The sequence below is a fragment of the Chroicocephalus ridibundus genome, chromosome 1 (genome assembly GCF_963924245.1).
Source record: "Chroicocephalus ridibundus chromosome 1, bChrRid1.1, whole genome shotgun sequence".
NCBI lineage: Eukaryota > Metazoa > Chordata > Aves > Charadriiformes > Laridae > Chroicocephalus > Chroicocephalus ridibundus.
Genome location: NC_086284.1, coordinates 165764388 through 165782369, shown reverse-complemented (window position 1 = coordinate 165782369; position 17982 = coordinate 165764388). Strand labels below are relative to the sequence as shown.

The 17982-nt window shown below is 44.7% G+C and overlaps 1 protein-coding gene across 1 annotated transcript; it reads left to right on the top strand.

Annotated features, from left to right (window-relative positions):
• Positions 1-185: 185 nt before the first annotated feature.
• On the top strand, positions 186-17710 carry DESI1 (desumoylating isopeptidase 1). Its single transcript, XM_063322541.1, is given in 7 exon segments — positions 186-364; positions 367-531; positions 10643-10664; positions 11623-11692; positions 12359-12468; positions 13277-13399; positions 14576-17710. Coding segments are annotated over 7 exon segments (693 nt in total). The 5' UTR covers positions 186-255; the 3' UTR covers positions 14670-17710.
• Positions 17711-17982: the final 272 nt, after the last annotated feature.

The window sequence follows — 17982 nt, the reverse complement described above, 5'->3', positions numbered from 1 at the left end:
GGGTGCCTCGTCCCGCCCCCTTCCGCGGGAAGACAGCACACACACACACCCCCGTCGGGATTGGTTGCGGAAGGGAAAAGAGTAGGCGGGAGCGCTGCCCGCCCTGTGCGTGGCTCCGGCTCGCCAGCCAATGACAGGGCGGCTTCCCCCAATCCCACGGCCTCTAGCCCCGCCCCCGCGACCCCCGCCCCGGAACCGCCGCGCTGCATAACGGCGCAGTGACGCGGCAGGCCGGCCGGTCGCCGGCTGCCGCGCATGCGCAGAGGCAGCGTCGCCCCTTTCCCTCTTCCGTCTGTCACCTTACGGTTGGCGCTGCCGCACCCGGGACTGGCGGCGGGACCGGCACCGAGGCCGTCCTTTCCTCCTTCCTCTGCTTCCCGGCGCCCAGCGGGTGTCTCCCAGGGCTCCGGGTGCCGCCCGGCGGCCGTGCCCGCAGCCCCATGGAGGAGCCGCTGGCCCTGCACCCCGTCAAGCTCTATGTGTATGACCTGTCCAAGGGCATGGCCCGGCGCCTCAGCCCCCTCATGCTGGGTAAGAGCACGGCGGGGACCGGCCCGCCCCGCCCCGGCCCTCCCGCCGCTTCCGGGGGGTCGTGTTCCCCCACCGGCCTCGCCGCGCCGGGAAACGGGGCTGAAACCGCCCCCTTCACCCCGGGGGTGGCTTCTGCCTCCCGGAATGGCTCTTTCCGAGGGAGCGGCCCCTCCGCCGGGAAAGGGCTCCCTGCGGGGCGGGCAGCTCTTGGCGTCTGCGGGCACCGGGCCGCGGCGGTGGCCGGCGGCTGGAGCGCGGCTTGGGGGTGTGAGGGCCCGGCTCGGGGGCCTGGTGCCTGGGAACGGCGTGGGTTGGAGCCGCGGCATCCCCGGCCGCGGGACGGGCTGTGTCGGTGAGGCAGCACTGGGTGAACGGGGTCCGGCCTCTTCTTCCCCTTTGCCCCTTGGTTGGCGTTATTTGCTAATGCCTAATTACAAACATTACTTAGCCCCTGAAGCAAGAGTAAGCGTGGTTGCCAACTCCCTGACTGCGGTAACGCCTTGGCAGGGAGGCTGAAGTGGAAGAAAGCCTTCTGCTGCTTACGAGGGGACTGAGTTCAAGCGGCTCCATGTTGTGGTGAGGTTGGGCTGGGCGTTGCGTGGCTCACGATGTGCGACTGTCCACCTTCTCCTCCCAGAGGGTTTGTGGAAGTTTGTTGTACGTCTTATCAAGAATGTGTGCGTTTCCAACAGAGCCTTGGACTGGGGGTGTGCAGGAAACAGCTTTTGCTTGAAGTTTTGGAAGCGTGAATTAGGAACGCTATGCGAGAGCAGTTTATACCTGTTACGTGTAGACTCTGGCCCGTGTCAGACCAGCCGTCTGTGTGAGATGAGACTTCTCAACAGGCTCAGTGTCTGAACAGATGGCTCCGTGTAATCTTGTTTTACAGTTTCTTGGCATTGACTTCACTCATTTGCCCTACAAGGAGATTCAGTGCTTTCCTGCAAGCTTAAAATGAAAGTCCAAATAATTCTTAGCATGAGGTTTCATACATGTTAACAATAGGCATGCAGAGTTGAGAAGAAAATATTCTAGACATCGTATGTGATGTGCTTTTTTAGCCAGACAGCAACAACAACTTTGGGAGATGTGTGTTTCCCACCCTGGGTAACCTCAAAACTTCACGTGTGGTCAGAGTCGCTTCTGTTGTAGCCCTCAGGGAAGTAACTGCTCACCTGTTAGCTTATAATAGCCATGTTTTATCTTGGGCGAAGAGTTATAAATCTTAAGATATAGATTACATGTGTGCATGATTTACTTGTGTTTGAGGTGACCAGATTTTACTGTCTTACTTCAGTAAGACTTCAAAAGTGTTGGTCCAAGCTAAGACTTGTACAGAAGTATGTTGTCACTGTATGTATCTCCATGCCAATCTCAACATAGATCAAGCAAAAACTTTTCAGCTCTCTTCTTACCTTCAAAGTCAATCTTGGGATCTTGTAGCTTTCTGAATTCCCACACAAAAACACTTAGTGGATGACTTCATTTTGGTGCTTTTTATGATATCCAAACAACAACTTTAAAACTTTGTGCTTGAGGTATAGTTTGGTGCTAATTTTCTACAAGTATGAGTAATGGAAAGGAAAGCTTCAAAATCTGAACACATCTCTTGCTAGTGCAGGAAACGTCGCTCACTAATACTGCCCGGTAACTAGCTGAGTTCAGACGTGTTCGTGGAACAGGGCCAACTAGGCCTGTGTGGTGACAGTGACAAGGCAGGCTGCAGAATATTTGGGATTGTGTGGATTCAGTGACTGGATTGTCTGTAAAACAAATCATTGTTTGTTCCTTTTTTCCTTCCATTTAAGTATCTTCTATGCGTTTTCACTCAGCGCTGTCATACCTCCAGATTATTTTAGAAACTTCCCAAGAACAAAGTGATGCCTCATGTACACACCCTTTTTCTTGAAGCACAATAAAAACTGTTGCCACTTCTCTGTACCTCAATTTTCAGATGGTCAACAGCTATTTTTCCTTTTTTTTTTTGGTCAGTGACGTTCGTAAAACTGTACATCACCAGGGAAAGTCATAGAAATTGAAGAGGAAAGGATTTCTTAGATGATTTAGTGTTAAACGCTTGTCATCTCTACTTCTGGTATTCTTTCCTTAGGTGCCAAGTTTTATTGAAACTGTGCTTTTGCTTTGAGCGATAACTCTGTAACATCGTCTATATTGAAATATATGTGTTTTAGAGAGAAGAAACAAATATGATGATTGATTGTGCCAAAATCAATTCCTAGCATGCTCGAAAACAGAAGCTCAGATCCCTCTGCTGGAGGGGGATGAATCCCTTCTTACAGGGCTGACCACTGCGAGAGCATCACCACATGATGTCTTCAGTTGTGCTAATAGGATCCAGAGGTATTATGGATTATGTCAGTACAGCGTTCAAGTATCAGCCGTCACTACTAAATGTTATCCTTACTTTTTCAGTTCTCTCCATTGTTGTTGAATGGTGAACCTGTGAGGCAGAGCTATACAGCACTGTTCACAGCAGGCTTTAGAGTGACTTAGTCAGGCCCCCTGGGCACATCTTCACTTTTCTTGGCAAGTTTAGGCTTCCTACCCGGACTTATTTTGTTTTTCTTACTTTTCTGTGAATTTCCTGTAATTTTTCAGCAAATATTTCTATTCTAAAGTATACATGACTAAATATTATAGTTCAATTGGCTTGAAAGCGGTGTGTTTAATTTCTGTGTGCTGTTGCTCAACATGTGTCTTCTCTCTCCCCCATTCTCAGTCTGTGAAACCATATTTGTCTGTCCAGCTGTGCGATCTAATAATAATAAATGTTAACCTGAATGCAATGAGATTTCTGTTTTCAAGACGGAAAACATAATCCATCTGATTCTGTAGAGGGTAGAGAGGAAAACAGAATAGTTCAGCTTGCAGTGCTGATTTCTGAAGTAGATGTCCAAAGGCAGAGAAATCTTTAAGGAAGATTAAAATCCTGTTGCATCATGGGCTTAAAGAAAAATGTCTTGGAGCTCTCAAAATTCTCCTGTCGTGTAACTGTGGTTATTGTGCTCGTGTGACTCAGAACAGGCAGGAGCTTAGTTTAACACAGCAGCTTTGGTTCAGTGTAGTACAAACTAGCAGTGAGCTGGCTGGGAGTATGTATGGGTTGTATGTATGGGCAGCTGTAGGGACTTAACAGCCCAGAAGGAACTGGAGCAAAAGGTAACTGCTAAAAGGAGGTACCTTCTGCTTTGTTCTTTTTTTCCAGACCCAGCACATTACTCTGCCTTCTCCTCCGCCCGTTCTGAACAGTTTTGAATTGCTCCCGCATGAGATGCCATCAGCTTTGCTCCAGAGCATTTGCTAGGGATTTAATGAAAGTCAAGTGCATTACCCTCCCCCAATCTAGCCTATTTCTTGGTCTCTCTAGGCACCTCAAGGAGAAGGGAACTGAAGCAGGCTTCTTCCTCTCTGTTATTTTTTTTGCTTCAGTTGAGCACCCTGGGCTGCACATAGGAGAAAGTGTTTGACTAATTAGGATAATTTTCAATTCAAAAAAGGCAGGAATCTTGATGGATTTGCCCAAGGAAATTGCAACAATATGCAAAGCAATACCCATGCTGGTTGACCAAATTATATTGCTTCCAGTTCCACAGGAGACCAGTCCACTACTTTTTTTGGGGTCTTTTAGGGTCTTCTGGGGCTTGCATATCCATTGCAGAGCATAGATATGTTGTTACAAATACTAAGCTTCCTATTATTTCTTTACAGCTCAGGAACAGGTGTTGCTCTCGCGCTGAGGGATGGATGGCCTAAACTCTAGATGGGGTAAACTAAGCCCATCTCCTTATATAATTCCTTCATGTCTCAGAACTCTGCTGCCCTTCAGTCTAGTAATTTGGGTTAATATACAAATGCCACTTTCATTTGGTATTTAAAATGCACAGGAATAAACTACATCATGTGGCCCTCAAGATTAACAAATTAACTGTGCCAGTAAAATAGATTGGTGAGCGTCTAATCTCCCTTCTGCTTGGCCTTCCAGATAAATCCAAGCATGGAAGTAATCCTGTTTGTATTCTAAAATTATATGGGCGGGCTGGCTTGCTTGCTTGCTCCTTTCAAAATACCCTTGTATCCTAACAATGACAGTCTCCTGAATCAGTTTTACAACAAACAAATATAACTGCTTTGTTCTTCACATTCCGATGACTAAGCTGATGGTCGTGGAATTAATACATTTGAATGTTGTAGTTTTCTCCTAGGTTTCTGTCTCATGTAAGCGTCATGAAAGTAGGTGAGCTATGAACGTTATAAAGAAAAATAACAGCAAATAAAAAACCTTGTTTACTTGCCAGATGATACTCTGCCTCATTCAAACAATTTGAATCTTTGAGATGCTTAAGCACACGGATCTATGCTGAATGGGCATCCATTCCTGAGTTCTAGTGAGTATTTTCAGGAAAGATCCATATAAGCACCTCAGCAAGTTTTTTCTTAAAAAAAGAAAAAAGCCTTAAAGATCAGGTAATGTGAACAGGTTTCCAAAGACTGACAAGCTGTCACCCTAAACTCTCACAGATATAACACAGTAACTTTCATGTCCATCTTTGTGGTCTGTGACAAACGCAAGGTAGCTTGACTTGCGTTAGCTCATAGTGGAAGCAGATCAGATTAAGCTGAATTGCTTCATATTTACTTCAGGCTGAGCTTGCACACAAGCAGTTACTGTGGGACAGCTGATACCTGGTAACTTGACCACGTGCACTAATTGTTGTATGTTTAAGTGTGTACATTTAAATTTGCAAGACCCTTTCCAGCTCAACAGCCCTCTGTCCCTTGAAATATTTAAGCTCTTTAGGCATCTTGCTGTTCCTGTTTTACGTGGATGAACAGTAGATGCCCAAAAGAGTATCATTCCACCAGGACACTCCTGTTCCGCATTATATTGTGTGCTTCGTTTGGATTAGCTTTGCTGTAGGTATTGAGTGAGGAGTAATGCCTGCAATTTAAAGGCTTTTGCAGCTCTAATGGAAATTACTGGGGAATTAGACTTTTCTATATAGTTAAAGACAGCCTCAGGTTATGAGTAAGTGTGTTGATTTTGGTGGCAGTGCCAGCATATAGTTCTGCCCCCATTGCAGCGTGTCACAGGAGTTAGGAGCATTGTGGCAAGGCATGGAAGAGCATGAAATGTGATGTCTGCCAGTATCCCAGATGGTATTTGCAATCCCTTCTTCTAGACCACTCAATTGACTATTGGATATAACCTCTGTTGCACTGTGGGATTATTTGGGAAGGCTCCCTGGCAAGCTTGCTTGACCTTCTGTTTTTTTAAGCTGGACAGGGCTGCCAGAAGCAGCTTTGTTGGAAAGTGTCGCTGCAAGGCCTGGATATGACTTGTGCCTTAGCACTGCTAGAGCAAGAGTGTACTCATGCTCTCACTTTGCACTCACTTGGTCAGCTGGCTGTGGAAACGGAGCCATGCCAATCCTTGCTCCGTCATACTGTTAGGGCTGGTATGTGTATGAAGCCTTCAGAGGCTGTGAACAATGTATTTTGTATATAGTGGGCAATGTCCAGCGTAAGGCAAGACATAACGGCTTAGTGCAGGCTGCCACGATTGCTTTATGTGAGCTTGTCAGGGGTGGCAGTGGTTGTGAGCTGTCACCTGCTCTGTGCAATGTCTGAGTTTGAGAGAAGGACAAGAAGAGTCCTAGAGGAGGATCACCAATAGAGGCAACTCTTTATGAGAAAGATGATGGTGTCCATGAAGGGCTGTACAGAACTTCTTACGTGATGCAATAGATAAACAACATTAAGATTCTTGCTGAGCAGCAGGAAAAGGAGCTGCCCAAATTCCTCAAAAGCTGGTGGCCATTGACTTACTCCTCTGTCAGTCAGTTTGGAGTTGAGATGACAATAGCGAGCTGTGCAGCATGGGAAGCTGCAGCAGCATACCAAAAGTTCTTGGTCTTGGATGTTTCTGGGTGATGCGTATGTGGCCAATAATGGCAGGTTTCTTAGGCGTGAGGTTCCTCCATGGTGTTGTCGTTGGAGAGGCTTGCACTGCCTCTGACCGAGTGCGGTCCACCAGCAGGCTGGAGAGCTATCACAGTGTCTTACTGTCATCAGTGCTGCAGTCTGGCATGTGTTTTCCACAGTGCCAGCCTGGTCTTACAGGAGCCAAGCAAAAATAGCAGGTCAGCAGCTCCATTAAGATCATCAAACCAGTACTTGGCACAAACTGACCTAGCTGAGCAGCCTCAGACGGACCTGCCTTGTGAAGATAAGCAGCTTCACTTGCCAAGAGCTGTGCTGTTACTGCCCTGGCAGTCGCTGCCTGTTGTTGGCTACAGATTTTGTGTGCAGCAGCCAGAGAGGAGCCCCCCAGTGTTGGACTGCAGTCTAATGCAGAGTCCCTTTCCTGAATTCTGTTTGTGTTTTGCTCATACAATCAGAGAATTGCGTTGGTGGAAAGGGACCTCTGGCGGTCCTGCGCAAGGTAGATCTGGCGAGAGCAGATTACTCAGAACTCAGCTGCCCAGGGCCCTGAAGATCTCCAAGGATGGAAATCCCACATGCATTCTGCCCCCTGCCCCAGTGTTTGACTGCCTTCATGGTAATCTCTTTTTTTTTTTTTTTTTTCTTCTCTTACTGGGTTGGGAATTTCCCATTTTCCAACTAGCACCTGTTCCCTTTCACTGTGCACCTCTGAGTAGAACAAGGCTCTCTTTCCTCCATACCCATTAGGTAGTTGTAGACAGCAATAAGGACTCTTGGCCTTCTCTTCTAGAGGCTGAACACTGCTCTTTAATACAGTAAGTGCTCCAGCCCAGTGCATTGGTGTCTTTTGTACTGGTGAGATCCAAAAGTGGACACTTCACTCCAGATACGGTCTCACAAGTGTCGAACAGAGGGAAAGAGTCACCCTCCTTGAGCTGCTGGCTGCAGTCTTGCTAGAGCTGCCCGATGTATGGTAGCCTTTGCTGCAATGATCTTTTCATTTTCAAGTAGGTGTTGTAACTGCATGAGCAGGTTCCCAGCAGCACCTGTGACATTATCAGCATCTGCTATAACTTTCACCTGCACACAGAATTTAGGTGCAAAGTGCCAGCTTTGTGGAAAGTCTTTCATTGTTGTTTGCTGCAAATCTGCATGAAAGTAAATATTAAGATGTTCTTTTCCCATTTAGCAGACTAAAGGGCAGCTACATTTCTAGCCTGTGCTGCCTTTGAAACAGTTTGTTTCTCTGCCCTGAAGGACAAAGTTCAAGTTTCTAGTGGAAAACAGTAACTTACTGTGAACAAATGTGTAATAATTTATTAACAGTTATGCAGAACTCGAACTATGCAAAACCAATCGGTAGAGCCTGTCGTAGGCCAGGTGCTAAAGTGAGGGCAGTGCACTCTCCCCTGCCTCACGTGTTGCTGATGAGCCTGCAGTGTCACCGCTTTCTGTCAGCTCTAGAGCACAAAGCAAAAGCTGTGATGGGGAAGGTGTGTAAAAAGGCCCGGAACATCGAGGAGCACAACAGGGTGGGACACGCTAAAGGGCAGCAAATGCTCCTGAGATGTTGCAGCAGACTGCTTCACTTCTCTCATCATTGGTACTATCTTTTGGCCTTCATCCTATTCCATGCCTACGTTTCTCTGAGACAGGTTGACAGTGAATATGGTTGCTGCCTGGCTGTGATCCATGGTAGTGACAGATCAGTCCACCTACTTCAAAACTGTGTGTGCGCGCTTTGACTGATGTCTCTATCATCACAACAGCCTCTTCCTGCCTCCGCTCTTACACAACCCTTGTCTGAAGCAGGTATCTATCTCTGTTTTGTTCCTATTTTGTTTCAGACTTGAGGCAAAAAAAATTGGTAGGAATTGTTTATTCCTTGCTTGGACACATAAGCATCCACTTATCAGAACTCTTGAAGGATTGCCCTCATCAGTTTTGTTCCTCTGTTTTAGCCAGTTATGATGATGACAGAAAGTTGGTTTTGCTCAAGGAAAGAACTCTTGAAGAACTACTGCTGCTTGGAAGTAGCATGTTTTCGCTTCCTGGCACTCACAGACCAAAGCAGCCCTGAGAGAGAAGTAAAAGGGCATAAGATCCTCTGCCTAGAAAGGGAAAGGCAATGCCTCTGCCTCCCTGTAGGCCATTGGTGCCATGGCACTAATGTAAGTAAGAACAGTCAGAGAGCGTCTGACAAGTGGAACTGGGACAACGTACCCATCACTGCCACTGCACCAGGTATCTTGGAAGAACCTGGACACCAGCGGAAGAAGAGTGACCCCTAAAGTTTCAGCAGAGAAGCCAGCATCCTGGAGTCTGAGGGATGAAATATTGCTCCGTCAAACTACCATTTAGCTTTAGGTTCTTGATACACTAACAGGGGCCCAGTGTGTGATGTTCTGCCTCCTCTCTGGGAATCATGCAGGAAGAGCAGCAGAATGCAACTGAGCTGAGCTTCATTTTTACCAAACTTTTTTTTTTTTCATGAGAGAATTGTTATTCTGTGCATCTGATTCCAGCCTTTGAAGAGCAGTCGCAGTGCACTTTCAGCATCGTAAGCTGTGGGAATACAAGCAGGGTGGCTGGTGGAATAATTGCTGGGGACAGGCGATGCTGACAGTGTGATGAGGGATGCAGCCAAATACTGAGTTAAGGCAGTGGCCCTCAAAATATCTAAGAAAAGCCTGAATGTCACAAGCCTTGCGTAAAACACTTTTAAAAAAAAAAAAAAAAAAAAAAAAAAAAAGACCACAGCTCTGAGGTTGCGTTTAAAGGAGGAGGATAGTACCTAAACTGTGGCTTGCTTTGGGAGGCCTGAGTCTAGTCTGATGCAAACAGATGTCCAAACCAGAGCAAAGTCTGTTGGCCAAAAGTTAACCCATCAGTGCTTTCTGAACAAACTGTTACTAGAACAGTGCTTCTCATGTTCAGGTGGCTTTTCTTATCATGTCTACAGCGTTTCTGATCTAGCTCTGGGAAACCTGCAGATGGCTTTAGCAGATCATCACATTCTGGTATTTAAAAGTTGAACAATAAAAGCAAAACTTCTTGGAAGAGGTGCTGCTTGGATGTAAAGGACAGTGGTGCGGGAAGTGGTCTGCTGGGGGAGGGCGTTGATACATGGAGGCTGACTAAAAGGGTCAGGAACCCACTGCAAGAAAGCAGAAGCTAGAGCAGAGGAGCACTTGGTCTACTACATGGGTTCAGGAGAACACCGAATGTGTGTATGCACACAGCTTCTCTGTTGTAAATCCACTTTTCTGGGTGTAGTGCACCTTGTTTGGCAAAATAAAGCTATAGCACATCTGTCATAGCATGCTGTTGCTGCCTACAAGTTTACAAAGGGGTACGATACCAGGGCCCAAGCCCTTAGGTTGTGATAGATAAAGTAATTGGCCCTGGAGCAGTAACAGCTGGTGACCCTTCGAAGAGCGGTTTGATCCTACCGTCAATGAGGAGAGGTTTAGGTTTCCCACTTGCAAGCAACTGCAGAAGCATTTCAGAAGGTGCTTTTTTCTCTGAGACACAATGATATTATCAGTTTAGTGGTGCCTGAAGCAAATCTTTGCTATGTTCTGCAAAACACACAATTTAATTTTATAACTTGTGTAAACCTCAGCCCTGCCCTTCTGTCCCCCCCAACCCCCACTTAAGCTGTTAGTTTTTAAAGGCAGGGGGAGGAAGCCATGGAACAGATTATAGAGACTATCACCACAGATCGTATGTTCGAGTAAGATCCCTCATAAGTTACCGAGAAAGAAAACTGAATACTCTGTGCTGGCTAACTGCCTGCAGTTGTGAAATCAGTATAAAACTCAACTCTTCTGGTCTTGACTGAAGACTCCAATTTTAGGAAAAGGTTTATTTTCTTGGTCTGTAGACAGAAGCCCAAGGTAAGCGCGGGCAGGATAGGATGGTGTTGCCAGCTCTGCATGCAGGAGGAAAAAACTACAGCAGTAGTGCGGACAGGGTAGTTCATTTGAAAGAAAGACATTTTGTTTCTTTAGAAGCAACTCTGGGATGCAATCTTTGGGATTACTGTCGTGGTGAGATAATAGCCATGGTTCCTTAGTGACTGACAGAAAGTAGGCTGAAATCTGGAAAATACATTGCTAATAACTCTTCTTTTCTCTGCATACAGGGAAACAGCTGGATGGCATCTGGTAAGTGACTAGATTTAAATTGCATAATGTGCGTTAAACACTGTGTGGTGTAGGAAGTATTTTCAATAGGAGTTTATATATGCCTCAGATCTTAAGAACATTTCGGTGCTGAAGGGAAACTAAAGCATTTTCTGTTCCTGAACACAGATTGGCAGTAAGATGAGGTACGGTCAGGTGCTGGTTAAACCTCTCCATTTAAAGCTCGGTGGACCCCATGGAAAGAAAGTGTTGGTAGTAGTCATTGTGTTTTAGTGCACTTGTACCCATTTTCAAGGGTAGGATGTTGTTCTTGTCCCAAGCACTTTGTCTTCTAATTGCAGGCATGACTAAACATGAGAGTAAAAGAGTAGGTGGGAAGAAGGTATTACAGAATCAGGCTTTCTGGCACTTAAGAGCAGCAGCTATATTCGGTTACAAAACACTTCTCAATTTCCTATATATAATATTCAGAGTTTAAAAGAAAAAAAAAAGGGGGGGGCTAAAAAAAAAAACTTAACCCTTGTCCATCCATCTTCCCTCTCTATTGATCAATCTCCAGTGACTGTCTGACCTTCTCAAGTCAGTGTTTATCAGACATGCACTACTTTTGTCAGTGTGGTAGCAGGGCTAGCTATGTCCCTCTGTCTCTGTGAGTTTATCATCAACCCTTCAGCTGAAAGAGGCTGCTGGAGACCTCATGCTAGTGTAGAGCGCTCTCTCTTCCCATGTTCCTTCATGTCTGGGCACCTAGCTAAGCCTGTTCTTTCCCAACCATTTACAGAGTTACAGTAGGCTTGATAATCACTGCTTCCATATCCATTCATGTCCCAGCAGATCCTGTTCCTACTCACAGAAACACGTTGACCTCTTCTTTCAGTTATTCACTTCATGATATCCTTGAGCACGTAAATTTACCAGTGATTTATGTGCTAGGTTAAATATTTCCTTTGTTTCACCAATTTTTTGTTCTCTTTGGCAGGCACACCTCCATAATAGTCCACAAGGATGAGTTCTTCTATGGCAGTGGAGGAATCTCCAGCTGTGCACCTGTAAGTTATATCTATTTTTCTGAGAAGGTAATTTTGTGATAGGATTACCTGATCAGAATTGCTTGTGTGTCTGTCTTTTAGAAAAGCAGCAAGAGGCTTCTGAATTCAGCCAGGTGTGGCTGCTTGCCATGGTTGCCCAGGGCATCTGAGGAAAAGGAAGCAGGGACAGCAGGTTTAAGCCCAACTAAGTACAGGTTGGGGGTTGCTGCTTCTGGTAGAGACTGTCTATCCAAGACACCTTCTGCAACTGCATTGACAGAGTGACACCTTGTCTAACTTCGTATGGATAGGTTTTACATGCAGACTTGGCAACTCAAGGCATCCTTTTTAAGATTTAGAAAAAAAAAAAATCAAGATGCTTTGTTGGACCATTCTGGTTTTGGAGAGGCAAAGCTTATGGGCCACTCTTCTAAAGCAGAATTTTACCATAGTTTAGCACTTTTCATCACAAGGAGCCATATATACAAGCTGAAATGTAAGTTGCATGTTACTTCTCGTTCTCTGACCAGAGAACAGAGGAGAGCCAGTAGGGCTTTTTGCTTGACAAACACACCAAAAGTTCCTCCTTCTGTGCCTGGACAAACCACGACAGCTCTATTCACTAGAGTCCTGCAAAAGAATTCAGTCTGACTATTTAACATTGTCTTCTGCTGTTAATTTTCGCAGGGAGGGACACTTCTTGGCCCACCAGACTCGGTTGTTGACCTGGGAAATACTGAAGTTACAGAAGAAATTTTTCTAGAATATCTTTCCTCTTTGGGGGAATCTATGTTCCGGTAAGTAGCTGCTTGTACTATGAAGTCTGCATAACAAAAAAAAAAAGCCTTTAGGGGAAGGAGTGCGGAATGGAGGAGGCTATGATGAAACCAGTCCTTCTCACGAAGCTTTGTCTGCTTAGTGTATTATTTGATACTTTCCAAATATGAGACCGGAACTGATGTACCGATACACAAAGAGCTACCAGCTAGGCAACCCTCCGGTGTGCCAGCCTTGAGCTAAGCTGGGAAAGCGTTCTGCCAGGAAGTCTTTCACACTGTTTTTTGTAAAATGGAATAATGCCTGAAATGTCTTTGAGAGTATCACCAGGGAAAACAAAGGCACTGTATAAAATATTTCAGTCAATAGTGCTTTGCTCCGTGAGTCATAGGTGAGGCGTTGTAGTAAAGCTGCCAACTTTCAGATGAGCAAAAGCAAGGTCTTGACTATTAAAGAGTCTAGTCTACTTCTCAAAAGAATAGGAAACAGTAGCATTTAGTGTTCTGGCTAAATTTCAATGTCAATAATTCTTGTGATTTCTCGTTATTCCTTCTGTGGCTGTAATTGAAGAAACCTGACCTCACTTATCCTCAAAAAAAAAAATTGTATAAAGTCAGTGATGCAGAGAGATGTCATTTTCCACCCTGATTCACTTGGATTTGAAGGTGAATTGATGTCTGTACTTCACCTATTTGCCTTAGAATTCTTTGTGGGGAAAAAAGCGCTGATGTAAGGAGATGTTCCTCATTAGGGGTCTAAGCTTTTCTGCTTGATAGGTTTATTGCTGAGTCTGTCTTTCTATGTTTCAATTCCTTTCCTTTTGCACAGAGGAGAGTCTTACAACCTCTTTGAACATAACTGCAACACCTTCAGTAACGAAGTGGCACAGTTCCTGACAGGAAGAAAAATCCCTTCTTACATCACTGACCTTCCAGCTGAAGTTCTCGCCACGTGAGTATGCGTGCAGCTCCTCTCTCTACTGTATGGCTTCATGCTAATGGTTAAAGGTTTGACAGAGACAGCGGTACCAGCTTCTGCTGGGTCTCTCTGAGAACCAGCATAAGATTAAGAAGAGGATGCTGTTTGCTTTACTTCAGCACTTACAACACTGTACGACAAGTGCTGACTGGCACTGGCATTACTAAGGAGACAGGAGAAGGTGGTTGTTCTGCCTTTAATTTAAACTACTTATTTGGGGATGGTCTCTTATATGTGACCAGAGAAGCACAGAAAGTTTCAGAAAATGGTGCAAGTTTTTTTGTCTTAGGAAATCAGTATCTCTTAAAGGTCACATCTCTTGCTCTAAGCACTGTAACTGCAGTGGAGATATCAGCTTTGCTTTTGAAGAGGCAGGCGGGATGTCATTTTAAAATTAACACTGCAGTTTTAAAACTAGGACTAGATGGAAAAAGAGGATAGGAAAAAGAGGAAATGAAGAATTCCTGCCTGGTAGTTCAGCTCACTTTTCTTTTTTTTTTTTTTTTTTTTTTTAAACTCAGCTAGTGAGGATCCCAGTGGGATGATCGGAGCTCCATCGTTTAGGTCTTATTTCTGCAACCAATTGTATACCACGTTATTTGGGAGACATGTATCTTCTACCCTGGGCTCTTAACACATCAGATATCTCAAAATCAGATAAAGTCTCTAACAGAGCGAGTCATATTGAAAGATAAACCAGGTGCTACAGATTGCAACAGAAATTATTCTGTGGGTGTTGAACCATTGTCTTATAAGGGAACTAGAGGCTATTCTTCTAGCAGTCTTTAATGCTGATGTGATACTTAATGGTGCACTGCAGTTGCATAACAGGGATTTCGTTCGCACAGTTAAGTAGAGTGAGTTACTAAAAGCTGGTTTTAGACGTGGTATTACCACATTAGCAGTCTGGGCATGTTAGGACTCAGAACTAGCTTATATAAAATCATGTTTAAGATTCTTATTTATTGAAGAGTAAACTCTCTATAATGGTTTAAATTAGTTTAGTTTGTAGTGGAAGTCTGTTCTTCAAATTTGCTGCTACAGTGTTGGTTTGATTGCACTCTAGGATGTGAGGGCACTTCAGTAGTAAATGGGAAAAGCTGTTCACCAAGTAAGCTGTTTGAGATGTTTATTTCTTTACCTTCTCAGACCTTTTGGACAAGCTTTAAGGCCGCTCCTGGACTCCATCCAGATCCAGCCACCTGGAGGAAATACCTTCAGCAGACATAATGGACAGAGCTAACAGGAGTGACCCAGTGTGCCCAGCCTCACCAGGCCTCTTCCTTTTTAAACATGAATCTACCAGATTTCTATTTTATAATTTCCCATCAGAATTAACTTTACAGAAGTTACAAGACAAGATTTAAAATTTCCTAGGGCGAGGATTTATCAGGGTGCATGTAAGACAATGCTACCAAAAAGATTGCCATAATTTCTAATAGTATTATACTAATTTATAAAGGCTGTCTTGTTGGAGTAGGCTGACACTTTCTAAGTAACTCCTGTGCTGGTAAGTGGGAATTCATTCCATGAGCATTCAAGGGCCCACTATACAATTTGGAGTAAATAAGGGGATGTTCTCACCATCCCTTGGAGGCTTGCATCTCTCTCTCCTGTCGCTGCCTGTATTATGGGGGTATTTGCTGAAGTCTGTAGCCAAAAGACAAAGGAAGTATTGGTGGCCCAGGAAGTGAAAGTGTCCCAGGATTAGTCTTCTGCATATTTCATTGACAACATGTTATTTGCTCAGGGGAAAGGCTGAACTCATCTGATAAAATTACAGCAGTGGCACAGCTGTATGTGGAAGGTGATCAAGCAGAACAGCATATGTGTCACACTCAAAAGTTGAAACTTTCAGTGGGACTAGCGGTGTGTAGGAGGGAGGCTGGAACTGGAGCTTACCAAGAGCCTTTTAATGCTGGATCCAAGAGTTATGGGCAAGAACCAGCTGAAAGAACAGAATCTCATGAGCAGAAGCGGTGGAAAAAAATTTCAGATGAAAGTAAAACGAAGTTATATGTTTCCTTTTCTCACGTGTAAGCTTATCAGCAGATAGACAGAGCCTTGTTAACTATTTACCTTTGCATAAGAGATGATTTTTTTTTTAACTTTTTTTTTTTTTATCAAGCCAGAGTTACAGTACAGTAAGACCGGAATGGCATGGCAACTGGATGATAATATAAGGTGGTCCATTTCTGCCTTCAGTATCTAGTTGCAGACACAGTAAGAGTTCCAGCTTTCTTGGATATTGCTGTCCTTTCCAAAGAAGTCAAGCACATCACAGAGAGCGCTCTGCGTAAGTGTAATAGAAATAGGTGCTAGGTCTCTTCAAATGTAAGGAAAATGAGGAAGAGTAAAATTAAGCTTTTTTCACGGAACAATTGAGTTTATTTGGATATATGCAGAAGCAGTCCTGTCCTTAGATTGACATTAGATTGTATCAATACTGCATCTTCTAGATTAAGATTCTTATAGCTTTGCAATTATTTGCAGTGGAAAAGATCAGGGGAATAAAAGAATAGGCACACTGATTTCTTTTCATGCATGTATGTACACTATTTTCCTGAACGATTTTGAAGCGGTTATATATAGGAAGGAACACAAGAAAGACGTCGGACAAACCCCAAAACATTGCTGATGCTCCATAAATGGGGATTGCACGTTCCAGATGCTGCTGAAAAAGCATCTATGCAAATGTACAGCCCTTTGTCCAGTGCTTTGTTGGGAGAAGTATTGCTCCAAGTTCAGTCCTGCATCTCAAACTTCCTGCACTGGAAACTTCCTGCGTACCTAAAGGAGATGTCTTTCCTCTGCTGGGCTCTTTCTCCCAGAATAATCGAGTTTGATAAGTTTCTCATGCTGTTACTCAGCCTGGACTATAATGGCTCATATTTTTGAGGGGATGGAATGGAGGAAGATTGCAGTTTAGTCACTCTGTCAAATACTCTGTTGCCCTGCACCTTGTGGAGCCACTACACAAGTGGAAATAGGGTACTGTCAGTCCATTTTGCAGTTTTGTGTGTACCTGCTCTCAGTGCACAGCAGTGGCCCTTGCAGCCCAAATTTATTTTTTTTCCCCTTGTCATTCTCTGCTTGTGCCATCAACTTCTCCTTAAGCATTTCATTTGATGGACTGGACTTGGAGACAACTGCAGCAGTTAGTACAGATAGGTTTATACAAAAAGCTTTCAGTCTTTCCCCATCAAAATGTCCTGTTTGCAGAAAGCATTCTGTAATAAAATCATTTATGAATGCCTTCTGGTGCTCCTGCAGGAAGGATTGGTGTTTGTTTTCCTGTTTAGTATGTGTATCCTCTCCAGTCTTTTCCCATACCTGTTCTGTGAAGAGTAACCAGTCTCTCGTCTTAATACACACTGTGACTGTGCCACAAAATGCTGTAGCATGTTAGAGACCTTGGAGCTTCCTTAGTTGAACAGGTATACTCAAGCTGATACAGTGCAGCCCAACACCTAGGTGTGTTAGTTTGGTACCTGCAAGCAGCACAGCTGTGGCTGCCTGTCTTTCAGCAAACTATCCCTTCAGGTGCACCTGCCTGCGGTGGAAGCACTGGTGCCACGGTTTCTGCCCCACACTTTTGTACAATGCTGATATCCCCTGTACCTCCACCACTTTCGAGGTCCTGAGCCTGGTTTCTGCTTGGCTGCCTACTTCAGGACTTTTTGTATCTTCTCAGGAGGCAGGAAAGAAATGCATTTTGCAATCTGCCTCCTCCCCTCCTGAGCAGCCCCTTTGCAGAGAGAATGCTGCTACTTTAAGGTCACTGGGTAAAATTTTGCTCAGCCATATACTGTTTGCAATAGCCAAGGAGCTCCTGGAGGGTGTCCTGGGCTGGGGGCCTACTCTGTGTTTTGTGGCGAAAGAACTGTAGGAGGGAATCCCATTTGCTTGGTCTTACTGGGTAACAAAGACCCCCATAGGCCTCTTAGGAAACCCATTTTCTCCAAAGATGTTACGTGTAAATTGCAGGACTGTGCCCCCAGTGTTCCACCCAGCCATACCTACTCGTAGGAATATAAACTAGACGGAGGAGCGTATGTAAGTGTATATAGGTGACGAACTTCAGCCAGCTGATTGACAGAGGGGCAGGGAAACTGAACTCCTGAAAGAAAACAGAACCCTTTTGCCCACGCTTACTATCTTATCTTGTATTGCTGGGGTTCCCCCGTGCCATTTTAAAAGTGTTAATAACGTCTTTAGGCAGAAAGTGATGTTTTGATTTATTTGTGTTTTTTTTCTATTGCAATAAAATGAAATACAGCAAGTTTTCCTGTTTGAATGTGTGTGTCCACACAGCTGCCCAGCGAATGCAGATGACCAGAAATTGTCGTCTTCGCTCTGGTCCCAGCTGGAAAGTGCGAGAGAAGAAACTGTCTGAGCAGTTTGTCCCAAGTAGCGGTGGCTACTGCCCTTTGCGAGAACTGGTCCCAGGCAATATTCTTATTTAAGTTTGGGGAAATTTTCCTTCTGTAAGCACTGCGGTATCTTATCAAGACCACAATCCTGAGGTTTGGCACAGCTTGGTTGAGGTGAATGAA